Here is a 20,003-nt window from a genome sequence, read left to right as displayed (position 1 = left end):
ATAATTTTATGTGATTCCAAAATATTCTAGGTGCGGCCTTCTTTTTCTCACGTATTTCTGACAACCAACGTTCACTTTCACCTTTTAATTTTGCTTGCACCAGTATTTGAACAACGACCTACTGAACTCCAGACCTGCACAGATCTCCCTCCTCCAGCACGCCTGGTCTAGTTCGCCCCTTTCGCCGTTAGGGAAAGGACGTATGAGCAGAGTGGCGCTAGTTATAACCTGTTCGCTGTCGTCTGCTTCTGCGATCTGTTCAGCGCTTGTCTTACCATTTCGGCAGGCACAAAGCCCTTCTATTGGCGGTAAATGAATAAATTCACAAATATACAAAAGAAAACATATTTGCGAATGCTTTGCGTTTGAATAGTGAAACTACAAGAGAAGGAGCGGTGCAAGAAATGTAAACAACGAGCATAGGTGGCAGCTGCAATGCTAGATCGACGGCATAAATTTCCCTTTCCTAGCCTCCGTAGGAGACTGGAAAAATTGTCTTTAAAAGATTCATAGCATAATCTAGTTTTTTTTTTTAGTTGTTTACAGATAGCCTAGTGTCGTAGATGACATTAGGATTTACTGCTGTGTGCCGTAGTGAAAGCAGAAGACCTGGTAAAAGTATATATAGTAAAGGTATTCACGAGTATAAGTCCTCCGCCCGATATGTGCAATAGGTTGATCGATTCTGTTTCAAAGAAAGGTGAGGATACCTTGTTTTTATTGTCGTTGGATGTTTAGCTCAGTAGAAAGCTTACAAAAAATTAAGCGATCCCAGTGCTATAAAACGTGCTGCACTGCAAGCCTTAAATCGTCTCACGGAACTCTTTTCAAACTGTAAAGCTAGCTTTTCTGCGTAGTACGGCGGCAGCATAACGGTGGTGCTTAAGATACATACGCAGTGAAGCTGTGTGCGTAATTCACTTTTTGAACTCGACGCGTTCACGGACAACTTTTAAGAGTTAAAATGAGTGGTAATCGTTCTGTCGTCGAACATTACGGTGATTTCAAGTTTCTAAAGAGCGCAGAAGCGAATTTTACAACGTGTACAATGAAACTGTTGTGTAGTTTGCGAACTCTATACACAATGTGATTTACAATAATCTGCTTGAAAAAGGCAATAGGAGCGGCTATTTAACGCTATTTTAGAGAGCAGTGGACTACACGCTCCGACATATTTTAGGTTCGGGCAGTCAACTTTTGAAGCCAAGTGACCGATCAAAGCCTTGTGACATCACTGTCATTGTGTTAGCAAAAATCATCAACTAGAAAAGCAGTTCGTCACAACACAACAGCTGCCGTACTAATTACAACGCCGCACAGCCGCCCACCGCGTAGCAGACGAACAGGTTATAAAAGCGCCACCTACGGCCGTCGGTTGAACGAAAGTGGGCGCAAGCTGCTCCCATAGAAGCCGAATATCTGTGCAGGTCTGGAGTTCCAGTAGGTCGTGATTTGAACCATGCATCCAGTTCTTTCGCAGCGCCCTCGCAAAGCTTTTCCACACGCGTGGCCCCATAGAGTTTCTCACTATAATACCTAGAGGGAAATCTGGCGCCACCGTCTACGGGAGTTTCTTAAGGGGGTACCGTGCCGTCATGGGAATGACGGTATGTGTCTGCGAGCATAGAGTTTCTCACTGCATTACCTAGAGGGAAATCTGGCGCTGCTGCGCTGTGGTATGCATCGGAATGCCGGTATATTGTGTATTCGGATTGGCATCGTTCTCGTAGACACAGGACACCTTGAAGACGCGCTTGACAAACACCGTTCCGTCTGTCACAACGATTCATTTTCTACTAGAACAGCACGTGAAAAGCTGTTTTAGCTTTATTATTACGCGAAAACATGTTTTGTTTAACTATGAGAACTTGTCATTGTGTGTACGCCTACATGTTACGTAAAAAGTATCAGCGGGCCGCTAAAGTTGGAGGACAGACGACAAGGTTCGCGCTCGCTTTGAAACAGTTGGTCGTCTGTTCTTGCTTTTCTTCGCTTGGTAATGCATCGTGGGTGAGTAAAGATGTAATATGCGTGAATGGAAACATTTTATGAAGATTTTACTTTGAGAGCGCGTTATTTGCGTAGCCATATTCACGTTTTAGACGAAGCCTCTTACAACACCAGCCAACACGAGCCTCGCAGACACATATACCGTCATTCCCATGACGGCACGGTTAGCCACTGTAGCACGGTGCCCCCTTAAGAAACTCCCATAGACGGTGGCGCCAGATTACCCTCTAGGTGTTATAGTGAGAATCTATGTCTGCGAGGCTCTTGTTGGCTGGTGTTGTAAGGGGCTTCGTCTGAAACGTGGATATGGCTACATAAATAACGCGTTCTCAAAGTAAAATCTTAATGAAATGTTTCCATTCACGCATATTACATCTTTACTCATCCACACTGCATGACCAAGCGAAGAAAAGCAAGAACAGACGACCAACTGTTTCAAAGCGAGCTCGAACCTTGTCGTCTGTCCTCCAACTTTAGCGGGCCGCTGATACTTTTTTACATAACAGATAGTCGTACACGCAATAAGAAGTATTCATAGTTAAACAAAAGATGTTTTCGCATAATAATAAAGCTAAAACAGCTTTTTACGAGCTGTTTTAGTAGAAAATGAATCATTGTGACAGACTGAAGGCCGGCGTTGCGCGTACCCGGTGGTTCGAACGGGTGCGTTGCGTTAAGGCGCCAATACACTTCGACGTGACCCGGCGCGCGCGCGCGCGGTGGTTGCGCTACGTCACGGCAGGTCGGCTACGCCGCGTCAGGCGTAAATCCGCCCCCTACAGTACAACGCCGCGCCCCTGCTGCAGCTGTAGTAGCGCATGCGCAGTACACCGCGCCGCTCCGTGGCGCCTGTCGTGGAACATCGAAACAAATCTTTCGCGCGCTTCTCAGTCGGTAGCGACCGCGGGCCGGACTGTTGCTCGGCGTTGGCACGGATGCAGACACATTCCGCAAGACGAAATTAAGCAGGAGACACACGGTACGATTCGGCGTCCGATCCGACGTGCGGCGTACTACGATTCGGGGCACACGGTGCGTGCATCCGAAAGATTGAGCGGCGCGTAAGCTCCGCCCAGATACAGCCCCCCAGCTTCACTTCATATCCACACCGAAAAACACAATACAAACAACTCTGCACAACACTGCTTTGCTTTACGCGAATACTGTCAATAAAATTATGCCCCTGCGAGTGACGGAACACTTCACGACGGCGCGTTGTCTACTGACGGCTCCGCCAACAACCAGTGATAGGGCCGGTAGGCCTAGCTAGACGGACGCTGCGGCCGACGGCGGTGGCGATCCAACGCGAGCTCGTCAAAGAGCGCTTATTTTTGATAAAACAATTAACACTTTACATTTAGGTCGCCCGTAATTAAATACAATGGTTTACTAGACGCAGTCGTTGCGAAGGGCAAACGTACAAGCGAAGCGAGCAGCCTCGCTCAGACGGTAGGTGTGTGCTGTCTGCCCGTGAAATGCCCACACGTCGCGGCTCCCGATCTCGCCAGTAGCTTGGTGCTAGTGTATTAGGCGCTGCTTTGCATAACAGGCACACGTTCGAGATAATTTTACTGAAGTGGTAACTATTTCGTGTCGGAAACAAACTGCAGCAGGCAAGGAAAAAAAAAAAAGGACTGCGAGAAACCGGCCAGCCAGTGCCGCCTCCGTGGAGGGAACGTCAGAGAACGTCACATGCCAGCCACACTGTCATTGGCTGCGGCCGAGTAGTGAGTCTCTACCTCGACGAGAGAGGGCGCTAGGCGCTGACTTGCTCGGCGTGGTCGGCGCGAAATGCAGTCGGTTGCATTCGGCGCCGGACGACGTCCGAGCGCGCCGAATGCCGCCGGTCGCGTCGGCGCCAGATGCCGCCGGACTGTAGGGGGTCGTGTTTTCGCCAACGTAACGTCGCCATGACGAGCGCGCGCGCGCGCGCGCGTTACGTCGGAGTGTATTGGCGCCTTTAGAGTGACCTAGAATTTGAGAGTGCCCAGAACGAGGTTCCAAAAGTGAAGCCAAACGACCGTAACGCCGCTGGGGGCGCTGCGATCGGTAGCACTCACGCGGCCTGGTGCAGAGGTAGAATGTCTGCTTCCCACGCAAAAGACCTGGGTTCGAATCTCAGCAAGGCGTAGTATTTTTATCTTTTTTTTAATACCTCATGCGTTGATGTTTATATTATCTATACGGCTGCTTAATTCTTACTTCCGTTGCCATCTAATGCAACAAAGAGCCAACCATAACATGCAGGAATAATAACAAAATAATTTTTTTTTAACGTTGAACGATAATTACTGCAGCGCCACCTCACGGGAATGGACAAAACTATCTCAAATAAAACATAGCCTCCGAGACCCGTACGCATACACAAGCCTGCCGACGCCGGCTCGACGGGCTCCGCTTGCTTCGCTGGCTGTGCTACCCGAAGCCATCGACGCAAAAGGGAGAAACGGGCTGTAGTAGCCGACGTTCGGTGACCGCGAAACGGCGCAGGTTCGAATACCACTAAAGAAGCGATATTGTGCCTGTGCTTTCATTCTTGCCAACTGTAAACAAAACTGTGGACATGGTAGTTTTCATGAGCAAAGTGCATGTAAATGAGATCTATACGTAGAGCTAGGTTTAATTAAATAACAAGAGAAGACTACATTTCTTGAACAACCTTCTTTATTGGCGTAATACTTTGTCTTTTCAAGATATTTACCGGAGTGCATGCTTCTTGCATACCATCAGCGATGGGAGACTTCTCTTGGGGTGCATTCAGTGTATGTACGTATGAGAACGCGCGTTGACGCAGCATATGAAGTGGCTGTTGAAAGCACTGCGGTGGATGCAAGAATGAGCGCTCTAAGCAGAGAGACCGGAAACTTCAGCATATCAAGAGACAGGCATGGATGAAGAAGATAAGCAAGCGGAAAACAGGCTGGAAATGTTTCGCCGGTGCTTGATGTGTTGCCAAAGGTCAATATATAGTTGATTCGTGTCCCCGCGCACAGGCGCGCGTATGGTTGAGAGCGTGTCCCAAAGAGAATGAATTAGCGCAGTCTGAATGGAAAGAAATCGCGATCAAATGAATGGAAAGCTGGCGCGCAACTAGAAACACTGCCGACGGAGCTCAAGGAAACAGACATTTGCTTTATCTGCATTTGCGTCAGACTTGTACGTAACTAGTTACACTTAAGTAATTAATTGTAGTAATTAATTATAATCAATGAAATTTCTGGTAAATTTGTAATTTCATGATTACTTTGTATATACTTAGTAAATCTCACTGTAAATTAATAATCAATAGTAAAGAGTCATTTTACTGACAAGACGAGCTAGCTCTGACATTTGACGCGACATTGAGAATTAGCCTGAGCAAATTTGCCGGGAAATGCAGTAGAATTCAGACCTAGAGCGTGCGCATCTGCCTCTCGGATGTGAATGTTCAGGTACGGAAACCCGGGAGCTCATGAAGTATTCGTTTCCTCATCTGAACACTCTACCAGATGACGGCCAACGAATTCAACCGATGTTGGTGAGCGACGATCGAACACTTGTATAGGATATGTCGCCTAATTAAATTATACCCGGAAATCACATAAGGGCGAGTTTTGTCAACGTTTCTTTGGGCTAACCAGGCGCGTCTTTTCTAAGTCACATCAGCAATGAAGCGCTACCATTCATTGATTGGAATCTAGATGCTGGATCCAGTATAACGATCAATCTTGTGCGTAAGTTATCCCTTCATTACAACTTTACCGCCCTGCCTTCCCGTGCGCACATCGAATGAGTTTTCAACGTCGCTGTACATGCCTTCACTACAAAAACAAGAAACGATGACCGGCGAAATTTTCGAAAATCAGTATTGCTAGTGAAGTTACCCAATGTGTGTCAATGAGCCGCAGAGGACGCACTGAAACTGGCAAGCCAGCTGGTCGGTTTGTTTAGTATATAATAAAAGTTCGAAGGAAAGTAATGTAGAGGCAATCAATTGTGACACGTGTGCTCATTTATCCTTATCTCGGAGACTGCATTTCACCCGCTAACAAATTAATGTTGTCGCTCAGCGTTAGACGCGCCTGCGCGAAGTCGAACTTACACGAATGTTAGCGTGGATTCTATCTGCTGTGCGTGTTCTCGCCAAGCCTTGTATAAGCAGACTGCATGCGCGACACGAATTGTGTAGCAGTTTTTGGAAGGCACGTGGACACCAGCAATTACGGCCGTAATTTTCGACGCGTCATATGTAAAAGCCGACGCGCTTGACTCGCAGATTAGATTTCGATGATCGCCGAATGTGCTCACCGCTGTCTTTGTGCTTTGAGTGCCACTTGTTTTGCTGGGCACAGGTTCGGCCAATAAAGCATTAATGTTTTGATGTCAGGATTTTTGAGTATATGTTATTATACGTCGTCACGACAACGCGAAATTATTTTGAGTAATTCCTCAATAACTTTTGTGGGGCCGTAATTGGTAACCGCGATCAATACCATTTTCGAATGAAGTAATTGTGATCGATGAATTTTCTTCTGGGATGTGTGCAAGTCTGATTTGCATACTGCATGAATTAATGATATAGAGCCAGGGCTGGCTCAATTATGAGCACCTGCTCTGCTTTCTCTCTTGCGCAGATCTACGCCTAGACGGTCGTGCACGGTTCAAGGCTTTGACGTAGAAGCGCAACCTCGTTAGCAGATAGAAACCCATGATCCGCTCAGTCAGCTGAACGCAGTGGTCTTCACACCCCACTAGCTTGACTTTGTTGCCTTTTAGAATTTCCACCAAATCAAGAATACTGTTGTAGTGCACGCGGCGTGCGCTAAAACAGTCTGTGAACGTGTCCTCCAAAAAGGCTATAAATTCAAACAAACTTGACGACGGGTACAAAAGGCCACCGTAATCGCACTGCAGGGTGAGCTCGGCGACGGTGCTGCCTGCGTCTTCTTGAGAAACGAGCAAGTGCCTTTCACAAGCGGTACACTTCACTGGCAAGACGCATTTTCGTGCCACATACCCGCCGATGTAGTGCACCAGCCTGCGGTCACTCCTGGCTGAGATATAAGCTGCATGGTCGTTCTCGTCTTCTAACAAATCGTTGAGCAGTTCTTCGTTGCCTACAAATGGAATGCTTGCAAGTTCATGTGCGATGCTCGGCTTCTGAGGCGAGGATCGAGGGAGCATTTTGGGAGACAAGAGAGCTTGAACCGTGTTGGGCCCTACATTGCCCTTGTCTGGCGAGCGCACAAGGTTGGAGAAGCTGATGCAGGACATTGTGTCTAGGAACTGCTGCGGTGTAGGGTGGTCATTATTGCCGCTGCACTGCCGCACTATACCAAAAGTGCTCTCCAGCGGGTCTTGGTTGAGCCTGGAAGTCATAAGGTATTTGTAACCTATTTTCAAAGTCAGGTACTCTAACAGCAGCAGTGCGCTTTTGATCGTGACCCGTAAACCTGCTGCTGTTGACTGACTCATGAAGCCCCGTGTTCCTTTCGTGTGTGTCTCCCACTCAGTCACGTATACGCAAGGAAGGCAGTCGACGGCGGTTGAGTTCATCCGTGACGCACTTCTGGGGTGCCGAGACGACATAATAGGGAGTTTTAGAATAGGGGCCCCAAACGTTTTGGGGCCCCAAAGAAATAGCGTCGAAGCCACTGCGCATGCGCGAGACGCAAACTGCCTTTGGGTTTTGCGTTGGGAACGCTATTTCACCGATTTAGCGGGAGCCCAAATAGCGGCCCCAAAAGTTTTGCGTCGGCAAACATGGCGGCACCCATCGAAGCGACGGCTCTAACCTAGCACCAAACTGGGTTCGATTCGCGGTAACGCGTGAAGTTCGCAAGCTAGGAGAAGTGACTGCGGTTATCGCTTTCTCTCAACTAGGGTGTGTTATGAAGATTGACTCATTAGACGCCGCTGATTTTGAATTCGATTGTGGATTTTATGGCTCGTAGGCCTAACGCGGCTAAGCTTGGCTGGTGAAGGCTAGTAAAGTTGGTTTGCTCAAAACTAAGCGCAACTAATTGCTTGCTGCTTACAGAATAGCCTCTAAATTGTAATTAAATGCGAATACACGCAAGTCAAAATTATTATTCCTATCATAAAATGGTATATTTTATTTAATTATTTCTAATAGCTTTTCTTTGACACCGTAGTGGCGCTGTCAGCGCAAGACGCTATCCGCGAACGTAAAACCCTATTCTAAAACTCTTCACTCCTTCGTTATGGTGCATACCTTCGTGTCCCAACGCTAACACCCGCAAAGCTCTTTGGGGCCCCAAACTATTGGGGCCCCTATTCTAAAACTCCCTAATGGTAATGATACTGTGGACCATCCTGCATATATAAAAGAGAAAGAAAATATTAAAAAAAAGATGCATCGCGTTATTGTCCTTTTTTTTAATTTGTGCCGTTACTACGCGTGGTCTAATTTTCTAAAATAACGCACAATGCATAGATACTGCCTGCAATGCGCGGAACCACGTGTTTCATTCCATTATTTAGTTTCACGACCATCTCGTATAATTTCGTTCTAGAAAAATACATACACCGTAATTTGTACACAGATGATCAAAGGCGCGGAAAGTTGCAAAATTGCCACAAAATAAACCCAGCAACTATAAAATGAGACAGAATGTGTGTAAACAAAATTGCCCTTTCACTCGATGAACGCGATGCTTCTGGACACGCCGCTCTACTTTCGAAACTGCGTATATTCAGGCGTGCTAACAAGCGCAGCCAGCTCGTTCCCGGTCAATGCGGGAGGGGAACGAAAGGTCTTGGCGATGAGGTGTCCGCGGTGCCTACCATAACACTGCGCAGTTCTAATGGTTAGATTCAGCCGGCTGAAGTGTCCAAGTGGAAGCACTGCAGGGTGACGTACTGAATAAAATGCCTTAGCGACCGCCTGCACTTGCCTGTCGTCCCTTATGACAACAAGCAGGGCTCTGTAAAGTGATACACGTCGAGACCTTACAGACTTGTTAATTGCGATATGTGCGCTACACTCACACTACAGCATACGCTCGTCCGAGCGCCTTGTGTAAAAACCCAGCTCGGCGCCATCTACACGATTCCGTTCGGTTTCCCATCTTAGCTATCACCTCGTTCGCTTTGCCCTTGTGGCCACCTCTAATACTGGGCAAACTCACTCAAAAAACCGCAGCGTTGGCTCTATGCAACTGCCCGTTCCTTGCTCCACATCTTGCTGGAAAAAACGCAGGCCACGGATTACTTGGGGACCGAACAGCTGGTAGGCGTACGTGACGCGCATTTTCTCGAAGTTGTTTGGGTTCAGGTGGGCCTCGCGTATCCCATGCATCACACGAAGTGTCACGGCGCTTCCATCCATGGCGTAGACATTTTTGACGGTGTCTAAGGATACCTGAAACGAAAAAAAAAGTATATTGCTTGATTAATGTTGCCCTGTATTGACGAAAAGTGCATAGCCAAGCGATAAAGTGACAAAAATAGCAAGATTCATTTGAGTACTTGTGCGCCATTTGTTTTGTCAGAGGCCATTTCATGACATATGTGAGTTATGTATGCTTTTAATTTTTTGAGTGGACTCTTCGGGACACTTGAAACACTAAATGAGGGGCACAAGCGGCAATTTTCAACTAAATTAAGTTTACTTCAAGACGCTGTTACGGTGTTACGTAGAAAACGTACCAGGCCATCAGGAGTCTCGAAGTCGTGACAGAGCAGGTTGTTGCGCAGACACTTCACCAAGTGCGGAAAGTCTGAAAGGAAATGGAGGTAGCGTCTTTCGGAAGCCTCATTCTGCACTTGATAGAGTCGCTCCAATTGCCAGCACTTTCCGCATCTTGCGGTTCCACGCGGCACCGTCGCACGTCACGAAGCCAACGAAAAGGCCTGCATCTTCTGCGAGTGATACGGCCTCGACCAGCAGCTTTTTAAGCAACTCGCCTTTCACGTTTCCATGTGTTGCGAACACTGCAAGAACCTGCGTCCACTTGCCTGTGAATGGCGCAAACATAATTACCATGCCGTGGTCGCATGGCTCATATTTTTCTCTTGGCGGTGTAAACCGGCCCAGGTCTACCAAACCTTCAATTGTGGCTGCAGATGTGACTGACAAGTGCTCCGACAATTTCAGTTCGTCGACTAGAAGGCCTCCGTGCCTCTTAAAGGAGTCCATCCCTCTGGTTTGTTCTTTCAGGGCCCTGAGGACTCTTGTGCAAAAACCGAAGCCTGTTTTATACGAGCTTAAATATTTCCTTAAAGTATCTTCACTAGGTAAAACTAGAATTTTGTTCTTCCTCATGTAGTTGTACAGCTTTGGGCTCTTCATCTTCATGAGCAGACACTCTAGAATCCAATCCTGTGGTGAATTCCATGCCCCGGGTGCTTTTTCGCTTGGAAGCACGGAAAAAATGGAGTGCTGCTTCTCTTTGCTTTTGAGGCATGCCTTCAATGCTTTCTTCAAACGTGGCTTGCTTCACCCCTTTACACTGTTTCGTCATCGCCTGCAGCTTTTCTTTCAGGTTCGATAGTCTAGTTTTTAGTCGCCGGTGCTGCTGTCTCAAGTTCTTCTGTTGGCGGTAGCGACTGCGTTTTGTAGCGCCGGAACGGCTCAGCTCATACTTCCTCCTCATGATGGACAGCCTTCCTTTGGCACACGGTCGGCATTTTCCACCTGCAAATAATTACCAGTAATGAACCTTAGTATACCTTATTGTCATTAACAGAATATATTCAACCCGCCGTTGTTGCTCAGTGGCTATGGTACGTGTTGGGCTGCTGAGCACGAGGTCGCGGCATCGAATCCCAGCCACGGCGGCCGCATTTCAATGGGGGCGAAATGCGAAAGCGCCCGTGTACTTAGACGTAGGTGCAAGTTAAAGAACCCCAGGTGGTCGAAATTTACGGAGTCCTCCACTACGGCGTGCCTCGTAATCAGAAAGTGGTTTTGGCGCGTACAACCCCATAATTTTTTTAAAATAATATTTTCCTCCGCAATTCCTGCTTATTTGTGTGTTAAAACATTAACGTTAAGACAAAGGCGCACATTCCTCATGGCTGCTGATTGCACAACCTACTTGGACTAGACAACGCACGCGTAGTTTCTCGCTTTCTGGATAACGTACGCACGTACAAGTGTGTGCGTGACTGGCTACAATTTATCGCTTTAATGGAATATGTATATAGTGTATTATTTTGCTCAAGCATCCAATATTCATGCGTGTGGCCCGACACTTTCTACTCCTGTGGAAAACCAGAACAAACTAATGCAAATAAAAGCACACATTAATAATGCTGTAAGTTTCGCTATGTTTGCGCTTCCGGTTGCTCAACCACATATATTTTATCGAAGTATGCGCGCACTCCTTTATTTAGAGACCCTTCTCCATCTGACTCGTACGCAATCGGCTCACCTTTGTCAGGTACCGTGCACTGGCAGCTTGTACTGTAGAAGACTTCTCCACGGCACCTGAGATCGAGACCCGAGGCTGTAATCCTGACATGGCTTTCGGCAAGCTCATTCTTCCCTATGGCGCCTCGGCAAACTGACATTGCATCAACTTTCTTTATATGTTCTTCCGCATCTGCCAGGGAAAGACCTTTCCTTTCATCGTAAAGAATGCCGTTAATGTGTGTCCGGCACAGCAGTGTGTCTTCCTCATACGTCAGGAATACAACTCGTTCATGATATATTTCTGCTGGTGGTGCCAGTCTAGAGGTCACGTAGAACACACCACCAACGTTCGGGAACTGAAGAACTGTCCATCTGGATGTTGAAGGAGTCATCAGAGACAGGAGGGTCGGCGTGTTTTTTTGGTCATTGCTGTCTACACAGTCTATCTCCAGATTACCGTCATTCATGGAGTGATCTGCTTTGTTATACTTCATTAGCAGATTTTCCGTAAGGCTCGCAGCGCTGGATGTCCTTTTTCTCTTTTCGCACTGGGCCGTTGATGGCTCACGGGTCTCTTGAGTGTCATCCAAGGTTGCTGTGCCGAACAGTTTCGTGTGATCAGGATGCGTCGGCTGCTTGGTATCTTCCCCTCCATCGCCCTGCAGTCGATGCCCTGCGCTGACTCCGACAGGCACCGCTCCAACGGCTAGCTTTGGCCGCTCACGGGGCAGCCTGACTTCTTTGCCGTGTATGGTGTGGACAAAGTCTCGGATAACATGACGTGGCTCGAAATGTGCCTCGCACACCGCACTCATGATTGTCAAGCTTCCTTTGCGCAGTTGCAAGTTGTCTTCCCATTTCTCTCTCAGGGTAGGGCTCTTAGGGACAACAAACAGGGAACGTTTCCGATCTTCGGATACTCTCCTGGAGTTTGCCGCGCACCCGGGAACAGAGCAGAAGTTCCGCCTCTTTGGTTTCATTGCCTGGCAATATGTATAAAACTTATATATATATATATATAGGCGAATGCACGCATGTTTTCATCTAGGTGAAATATTATGGCTATTAAAGAAACAACGAAGTAGCACATATAACCAGTACATTCGCAATACATACTACGCAACTCCGATGGTAGGTATTTATTAGTATTAAGTAAAAAAAGTAAATAAATTAGTAGGTAGCTAGGTAAATAAATAAATAACTAAATAAATAAATAAGTAAATAAATATTTTCTACCAAATCTTAGCGGAAGGTGGTTACCGTCTGGGTTTAATTGAGGGATTACCACAGTCATGCAAGTGCTACCGAAATGTAAAGTTTCTTGGAGTTATACATATTGCTCCTAGGACACAAACCACACGAGACATTTACTGGGCTAGCTGTGCAACACAACGGGCAAAAGGCTACGGTAGAGCAATATATCTTAATACCAAACAGGAAAAAAATATATTAAATGTTTGCTTATGCTCATTTGGAACACTAAATGGTCCGAATTGCGCTGATCTACTTAAGATAATGTAATCACTTGCACGGCTATTGCCATGTTCTGCCCACCTTCAAGTAAACGTACATTATAGCTCATATATAAAGTATCGTCAACTAGCACGCCTTTCCCTGTTCTTTCGAAACACTTCGTCACGTTCGCAAACACCTAATTTAACCTGCAAAGTTTTAGAAAGCTATCGTACTCACGTTAAACAATTCCGTGTTTGAACTTTACCGACAACGGTGGAACCGTGTGTTGCTATCTGTCATATTCGATGTCACATACTACAAAATATGCTACAACACTTTATTGTGGTTAGCGCTTTTCTAATTCAGCATGTTATAATTACGAGTTCCACTTACCTCTTTAGGGGGCAAGCTGGATCTGTGAACATTAAAAGCACAGCAAGCGGAGGAGCCTTGGACGCCTTTTTCTGTTTCACTGCCGTTGAAATCGAAGCAGACGGCAAAAAGATGAAAAAAGTGCGCCTACAACGAGGCGGCCGTTGACGAATAATTAACACACATAAATGAATTTCCATAATTTATTTTACTTTGCTTCAGCTGTAACATAGAGTAAAGAAATAGTACATTTTTGTTTTCTTTATTTCTTTTTTCAAACGTCTGTTTCGCAGAGAATTTTACATGACGTCTGCGCACAATCGCACGAGTGTCGCCGCTCCTAGCAGACGACAAGTCAAGAGCGCGCAATGATCGCACGGCGGAGCCCGTCGAGCCGGCGTCGGCAGGCTTGTGTATGCGTTCGGGTCTCGGAGGCTATGTTTTATTTGAGATAGTTTTGTCCATTCCCGTGAGGTGGTGCTGCAGTAATTATCGTTCAACGTTAAAAAAAATATTTTGTTATTATTCCTGCATGTTATGGTTGGCTCTTTGTTGCATTAGATGGCAACGGAAGCAAGAATTAAGCAGCCGTATAGATAATATAAACATCAACGCATGAAGTATTAAAAAAAAAAGAAAAACACTACCCCTTGCTGAGATTCGAACCCAGGTCTTTTGCGTGGGAAGCACACATTCTACCTCGGCACCACGCCGCGTGAGTGTTACCGATCGCAGCGCCCCCAGCGGCGTTACGGTCGTTTGGCTTCACTTTGAATGCATAGGAAAGAAACCATTTATGATAACTCAAAGGGAAGCTCATTACTTTTCGAAGCGAGATCGGGATGCCTTAGAACACGCACCTATAAAGCGAGATATAAGAAGGAAGAAGAAGCATGTGCTTGCTGCGGTAAAGCTAGGGAAACGACGGAGCATATTTTATTAGAATGTGAAGACGTCTACCCAGCGGTCGATTTAGGCACCACTGGCCTCCTTGAAGCCCTTGGATTCTGCGGGAGCAGTGGTAAAGCAAACAGGTCCGCAATAGACATTAGTAAGAGGCGATTGGAGGATTGGTGGAAGAAAAGTAGGGAAACGACAAAAGACGGAGACGTACAAAAGCACAGTTCGCAATAGGGTATCAGAAAATTTGGACGTGGTAGTTCATAGTGTTTTTTTTTTTTTCATTGGTTAACCTAGGTAAGATATTAGGTAGATAGTAGCAAGAGCTTGGTGGCGCAAGCCACCGCCCCGTTCCAAAGGGGACGCTCATAACATTCATCCATCCATCCATCCATCCGATGCATGGTACGCGCCGCTGGCTTTGAGCATACGCAAGGACGCCTGCCGTGCACGCAACGCGTCGGTCTTTCAGTGATGTTGCAAGCAATGGTTTAGCTCATTAAACGCTAGTCGAACGTGACTGCGGCTGACAGAATGCAATTTTAAGCCGTGGTAGTGCAGTGGTTAGGGCACCCGATCGTTGTGCCCAAGGATGAGGGATGGCATCCCGGCCTTGCACCCCGGCCGCGGCGGCCGCTTTTCGATGGAGGCGAAAAACAAAGCGCCCGTTTGCTGTGCGATGTTAGTACACGTCAAAGAACCCCAGGTGGTCGAAATTTCCAGAGTCTTTCATGCCTCCACTACGGCATCTCTCATAGCCTAAGTCACTTTGGCACGTGAAACAAACAAAATCATTAAAATCGAGTGGTTGCCTCTGCAATACATGTGCTGCGTATCACATCGGCGTATCTAAAGCGTTATTCGCGAATTCTTTCAGTTTCAGGAATTGAAGGGTCGGAATGAGTCCCGTGTGGTCAATATAGTGCATGATGACAGTAGGATGCACAGACCAAAAGAATTAGGATGGAAATATGTTTCGGGTCCGTGCGATTGCATTTTTTTAATAACGTTGTTTATTGCCTCAGGGCATAGAGGAATATGTAAAAAGGAAATTAAAAGGGGTATTAAATGAGAGAAAAAAGGTTGGGTGTTCTTAGGCCGGTGTCTTCCACTCCTTAAGTTTCAGTAATATGACGCGTCAGCTTACTCCTAAAAAATGTGAATGGGGTTCAGAACAGGTAATACAAAGCATAGCAAAAATTTATTGCACATCGTAGTAATAGCAAAGAACTGCACATCATACATTCAGGGTAACTCAAAATACGAGATATCACATTTACACATGCTTCTGTGTATATTTGAAAGAAAAACATTAAACATTGAACACCCACTAAGAAATGGGGAGGCAGGGATATTACTTTCCTCTAAATAAAAAAATTAAGGCGTTCGACCTTGAAGCAATATGCAACTTAGCGCACCCTCTTAAGTTTAGAGCACCCTCCCTGCTGCCTCGACGACACGTAGCCGGACGTGCAGCCAGGGGCGAAGCAGTGACGCTGCCTCGCGTTTTTTTGCGTTGGAATTCATCTGTTCGGCGAAGTCCGGCACTCACATTAACATGTCAGCAGCGAAACACATATTGCCACAAACGAGATAACACTTTGGCAGCCGCGAAGAAACAGGAACGCTGTCGCGCCGGCCAGACACCGCGGCAAGCTGCACACGCGCGCAACCGCGTGACTGCATCGGATGGATGGATGATTGTGGCTCAACCCTTTGAATCGGGCGGCGGCGGCGCGCGCCACCTAGCCTTTAATGGTTCTATATGCATGCATACCTATGTATTTACTCCTTTACTTTTGCGTTGATATTGTCCACCAATCAGATAGCCTCCGTTTAGTTATTTCTACCTGTTCAAAGTCTATTCTACTTTCACTGTCTTTAAAACCCAAGGCTTTGAATAGTTCCCCGTTAGATTCAACTGCAGGGTGAAGTTGTTTACAAGCAAGTATCAGGTGTTCCGCCGTTTCCTCCTCCTCTCTACACGCCTCGCACACCAAATCTATCTCCTGGTATCTGGCTCGGTACGTTTTAGTCCTCAGTACACCCGTCCTGGCTTCGAACAACAATGAGCTTCCCTTAGAGTTATCGTAAATATTTTCTTTGGCTATTTCTTGCTTAAACGTCCTGTATGTCTCCAATGCCGATTTGGTTTGCATCTCTGTACTCCACATACCCCTCTCTGCCTCCTTAACCTTTTTCTTGACAGATGATTCCTTACTTGTTCCCCCGCTACTTCCCAAGTATTTGCTTGTCAATTTTCTAGTTCGCTTCCTCCACCTCGTGTCAACATTCCTCGTGTATAAGTAACTGAAAACCTTCCTAGCCCACCGAATTTCCCCCATTTTTCTCAATCGCTCCTCAAATGCTATCTTGCTACTAGCCTCTCTGCCCTCGAAAGAAGACCATCCCAGATCCCCCTGCACTCCAAGATTTGGTGTCTTGCCATGTGCTCAGAGCGAGCCTACCCACACCACGTTGCCTAATTTCCAACTGTTGCCGGGTCTCTGTTCTAATACATAGAACTGCATTGGCAAAAGTCAGGCCTGGTACCATTACCCCCTTCCATATCCCTCGTACTACCTCGTACCTATTGTAGTTCCGCAGTGCCCTACTCTTCATAATCGCTGCACTTCTGTTACCTTTAGTCGTTAGATATTTTTCGTACTCTGTCAGATACTCAATGCCATTATTTATCCACACCCCAAGGTACTTGTATTTATCGACTATCTCCAGCGTGGCCTCCTGTATCTTATGCTCGCCGCAACTGTTATCATTAAAATTCATGACTGCTGATTTTTCTTTGCTAAACTTCAAGCCTAACCTGTCTCCTTCTGTACCACATATGTCCATTAATTCCTGCAGATCTTCTGCATTGTCAGCCATTAATACAATATCATCCGCGTACATCAGTCCTGGTAATGACTGTTCAATCAATTTTCCTTGCTTGAGAAATGATAGGTTGAAGCCGAGTCCGCTTTGCTGTATTTTGGCCTCTAGACCTTGTAGGTACAGCATAAACATCAGAGGTGACAATGGGCACCCCTGCCTAAGCCCCCGCCGAATCATCACAGGCTCCGAAACCTGCTTTTCCCATTGTATAATCACCCGGTTACGTTCATAGATATCTTTTAAGAAATTGGTTACTCCATCTCGCACTCCTAAAGTTTCCAGAATGCCCCACAAGCCCTCTTGAAGTACACTGTCATAGGCTCCCTTGATGTCCAAAAAAGCCAGCCATAGGGGTCTGTGTTCCTTTTCAGCTATTTCAATGCACTGTGTTAGCGAGAACAGATTGTCTTCCAGCCTCCTATGCTTCCGGAACCCATTTTGTAGCTCTCCAAGTACCCCCTCGTTCTCTACCCATGCCTGCAGTCTGTCCTTTATAATCTGCATAACCACCCTGTAAACCACTGACGTCACTGTTATAGGCCGGTAGTTATTTATGTCAGCTTTGTCCCCCTTTCCCTTATATATCATTCTCATCCTACTTAGCCTCCATTCGTCAGGTACTTTACCATCCACTAGCATTTTGCTCACCACCTCCCTCAATGCTTTCTTAGATTTCGGGCCCAATTTCTTTATTAACATAATTGGAATACCATCGGGGCCTGCCGATGTGCTACTTGGTACCCTCTTCTCCGCCCTTTCCCACTCTTTTTGTCCAAGCGAAAGCAGTGGGTTGACCGGGCTATCCCTTTCCGACGTACTGCATGTACCATTTGTCTGTTTTGTAAAATTTTCCCTCATCATGGTTCCTATATGCTCCATTGCCGCCTCTCCTTCTAACCGAGTACCTTGAGCTGTTACTATATACCTCTGCTCTAGGCTTGTCCTATTACCCAAGGAGTTCAGATGTTGCCAGAATTTTCTAGCTGCCTGTTTATCTTTTTTATTGCTTATTTTTGACAGCCATTGGGACCCTTTTGTCTTGATTTTCTCGTTGACCAAATAAGATGCTTCCCTTTTGCATTTTATGTAGTTTACCCATTTCCTCTCTACTTCTGCTTCAGGTTCTCCCTTACTTTTGGAATACCTGTGTTCCCTGGAGGCTTCCTGACGTTTCTTTATGGCCTTCTTAACTTCTTCATCCCACCAGCTCTTGAGTTTTCGTATCCCTTGCCTTGTTTTCCTGACTCGCGCCTTACCTAGCTCACGCTCAAATAGTCTCATTAACTTTGGGTAAGTCCAATCAGTTTCAGTACTCTCTGATATTTCCTCTTCAATTTGTTTGGCCGCTATTTCCACTTGGTCTTCGCCAAGCTGACCGCAGCGCCACCGCGGCCTTTGCGGCAGCGCATGAACGAGAGGATCGCATTTTCTCGGCGGATATGCCGGCGCTGGCGTCACCTCTCCCTTCTAGCCACCATACTTCCATTTGTATAGGTGTTCTGTGACTCAACCATCTAGTACACTATGCGTGGTACTTGTTTACTCCGATTTCCCTTGTGCAGTAACATGCAGTAACTCAGGCACCTTTAAATGCACGGATATGATGAACTTAATCGATAAAAATACGACCGTTCGGTAAGGCATTAATATTTGCGCTTTATAATTGCAATCTTGCTACTTGATAATCGCACGTGCGCCCAAGCATTGCGGCTAGCACTTCGGAACATAGTTGGCAGCATGTGTTCGCCAGGTACCAAGGCACTAGGTTCGTACATGCTTACTTGCAGGGTGAGCTCTGTACTCAACAGGGACATTACAAACTTCGGCAAGAAGCACCTCACTGATGGAAACCGCGACACCTGTTGGAACTCGGACCAGGTATACAGGGACTGGGCAAGGTTCTGACAAGGTTCCGACTGGTGTTGTAGAAGTCGCGGGGAGCTTTTCTCGTTGCTGGGTGCTTTTTTTCATCGCGACGATATATTGAATTTTTTACAAGTACTTCTCCAGGAGGGCACATGTAACCGGCAAACGGAGGCCTCAGGAAACCACCCGAGATTATAATAACACTGTGCCTAAAGGTACGTCGCACGTACTACCTGCTTTGCTTGAGCTTCGGTAACTCCGTGGCTCTCGCCTACCGATTTTCGCTCACGTTTTTGCAGAAGGACGTTTATTTAACTCAAAGGGGATCATTGAGGATGCTTTTGGAAGGTTGCGGAGAGCAGCATACGAAAAGCGTGGTACGAGCAAAGATACCTCTCCAGGACAGCAGGCTTGGCCTCTACTACGGCCCCTACGGCTCACCCGGGAAAATCAGTGATGTGATATCGAAGGTAGAGCGTCGTAAGCCGCGAGAAAGGTATAATCTGGCATGACTGACTCCGCACGAGCGCCGCAGGTGTGAGAAAGTTTGTCCGACGTACACCCAGCAACGAAAAAAGCCCCCGCGACTTCTACAACACCAGCCGAAACTTCGTCCAGGGACTGTGCCGACGTGCTTTGTAAATTATGTATGAGCGAAAAAAGCGTTGCTCATAAAATGTCGTTTCAGGGAACACCTCAGTGGATCTGTTTAGATTTTGCTGCACCTGTTGCGCCTTCCGAAATTCACCTGCAGTTTCAAGGTGGATTTGCTGGCAAAGAAGTGCAGATAGAACTGGTTACTGCTAGTTCCGGCGCAACGACGTGTTTTGGCATATTCCCAGAAGATAGCAATGCGTTGCAAATATCCTTTTCTTATTGTGGACTTTTTATTTATTTATTTTGGAGGCTTTCCTGGGATGCATCCTTGACGAGAGCAAAAGTTTCTTTTGCAGCTGGACAATCCAGTGGGAAGGATGCGGATAGTGTTTCGCTCGAGCACAGACATGTTTGGCCGGATCGTGCTGTATCATCTGGCAATTTCTGGGAAAAAATCGAATGCGTAATTCTGTTACCAGACTTCGTGAGTCACAACTCACTAGATTAGTGCCTGTTCTGCATAATAAAAACTATTTTAAGTCAACACTGTTCT

At 46.6% G+C, this 20,003-nt stretch overlaps 1 protein-coding gene across 1 annotated transcript; it reads left to right on the top strand.

Moving 5' to 3' along the window:
• Nucleotides 1-18,428: 18,428 nt before the first annotated feature.
• On the top strand, nucleotides 18,429-19,996 carry LOC142585998 (nuclear receptor 2C2-associated protein). Its single transcript, XM_075697193.1, has 4 exons — nucleotides 18,429-18,622; nucleotides 18,775-18,865; nucleotides 19,542-19,716; nucleotides 19,793-19,996. Exons 1-4 carry the CDS (start codon nucleotides 18,588-18,590, stop codon nucleotides 19,915-19,917), a joined length of 426 nt encoding a protein of 141 aa, XP_075553308.1. The 5' UTR covers nucleotides 18,429-18,587; the 3' UTR covers nucleotides 19,918-19,996.
• Nucleotides 19,997-20,003: the final 7 nt, after the last annotated feature.

The sequence above is a fragment of the Dermacentor variabilis genome, chromosome 6 (assembly GCF_050947875.1).
Source record: "Dermacentor variabilis isolate Ectoservices chromosome 6, ASM5094787v1, whole genome shotgun sequence".
NCBI lineage: Eukaryota > Metazoa > Arthropoda > Arachnida > Ixodida > Ixodidae > Dermacentor > Dermacentor variabilis.
The sequence above is the reverse complement of the archived record's forward strand: the minus strand, read 5'-3'. Positions and strand labels throughout refer to the sequence as shown.

Excerpts from the sequence above, each read along its gene's own strand:
- LOC142585998 (XM_075697193.1), top strand. The coding sequence starts at position 18,588 with ATGATGAACTTAATCGATAAAAATACGACCGTTCG. Across the intron at positions 18,623-18,774 it reads GATAAAAATACGACCGTTCG|GGTGAGCTCTGTACTCAACA; the intron begins GTAAGGCATTAA and ends GCTTACTTGCAG. Across the intron at positions 18,866-19,541 it reads CCTGTTGGAACTCGGACCAG|GGAACACCTCAGTGGATCTG; the intron begins GTATACAGGGAC and ends ATGTCGTTTCAG.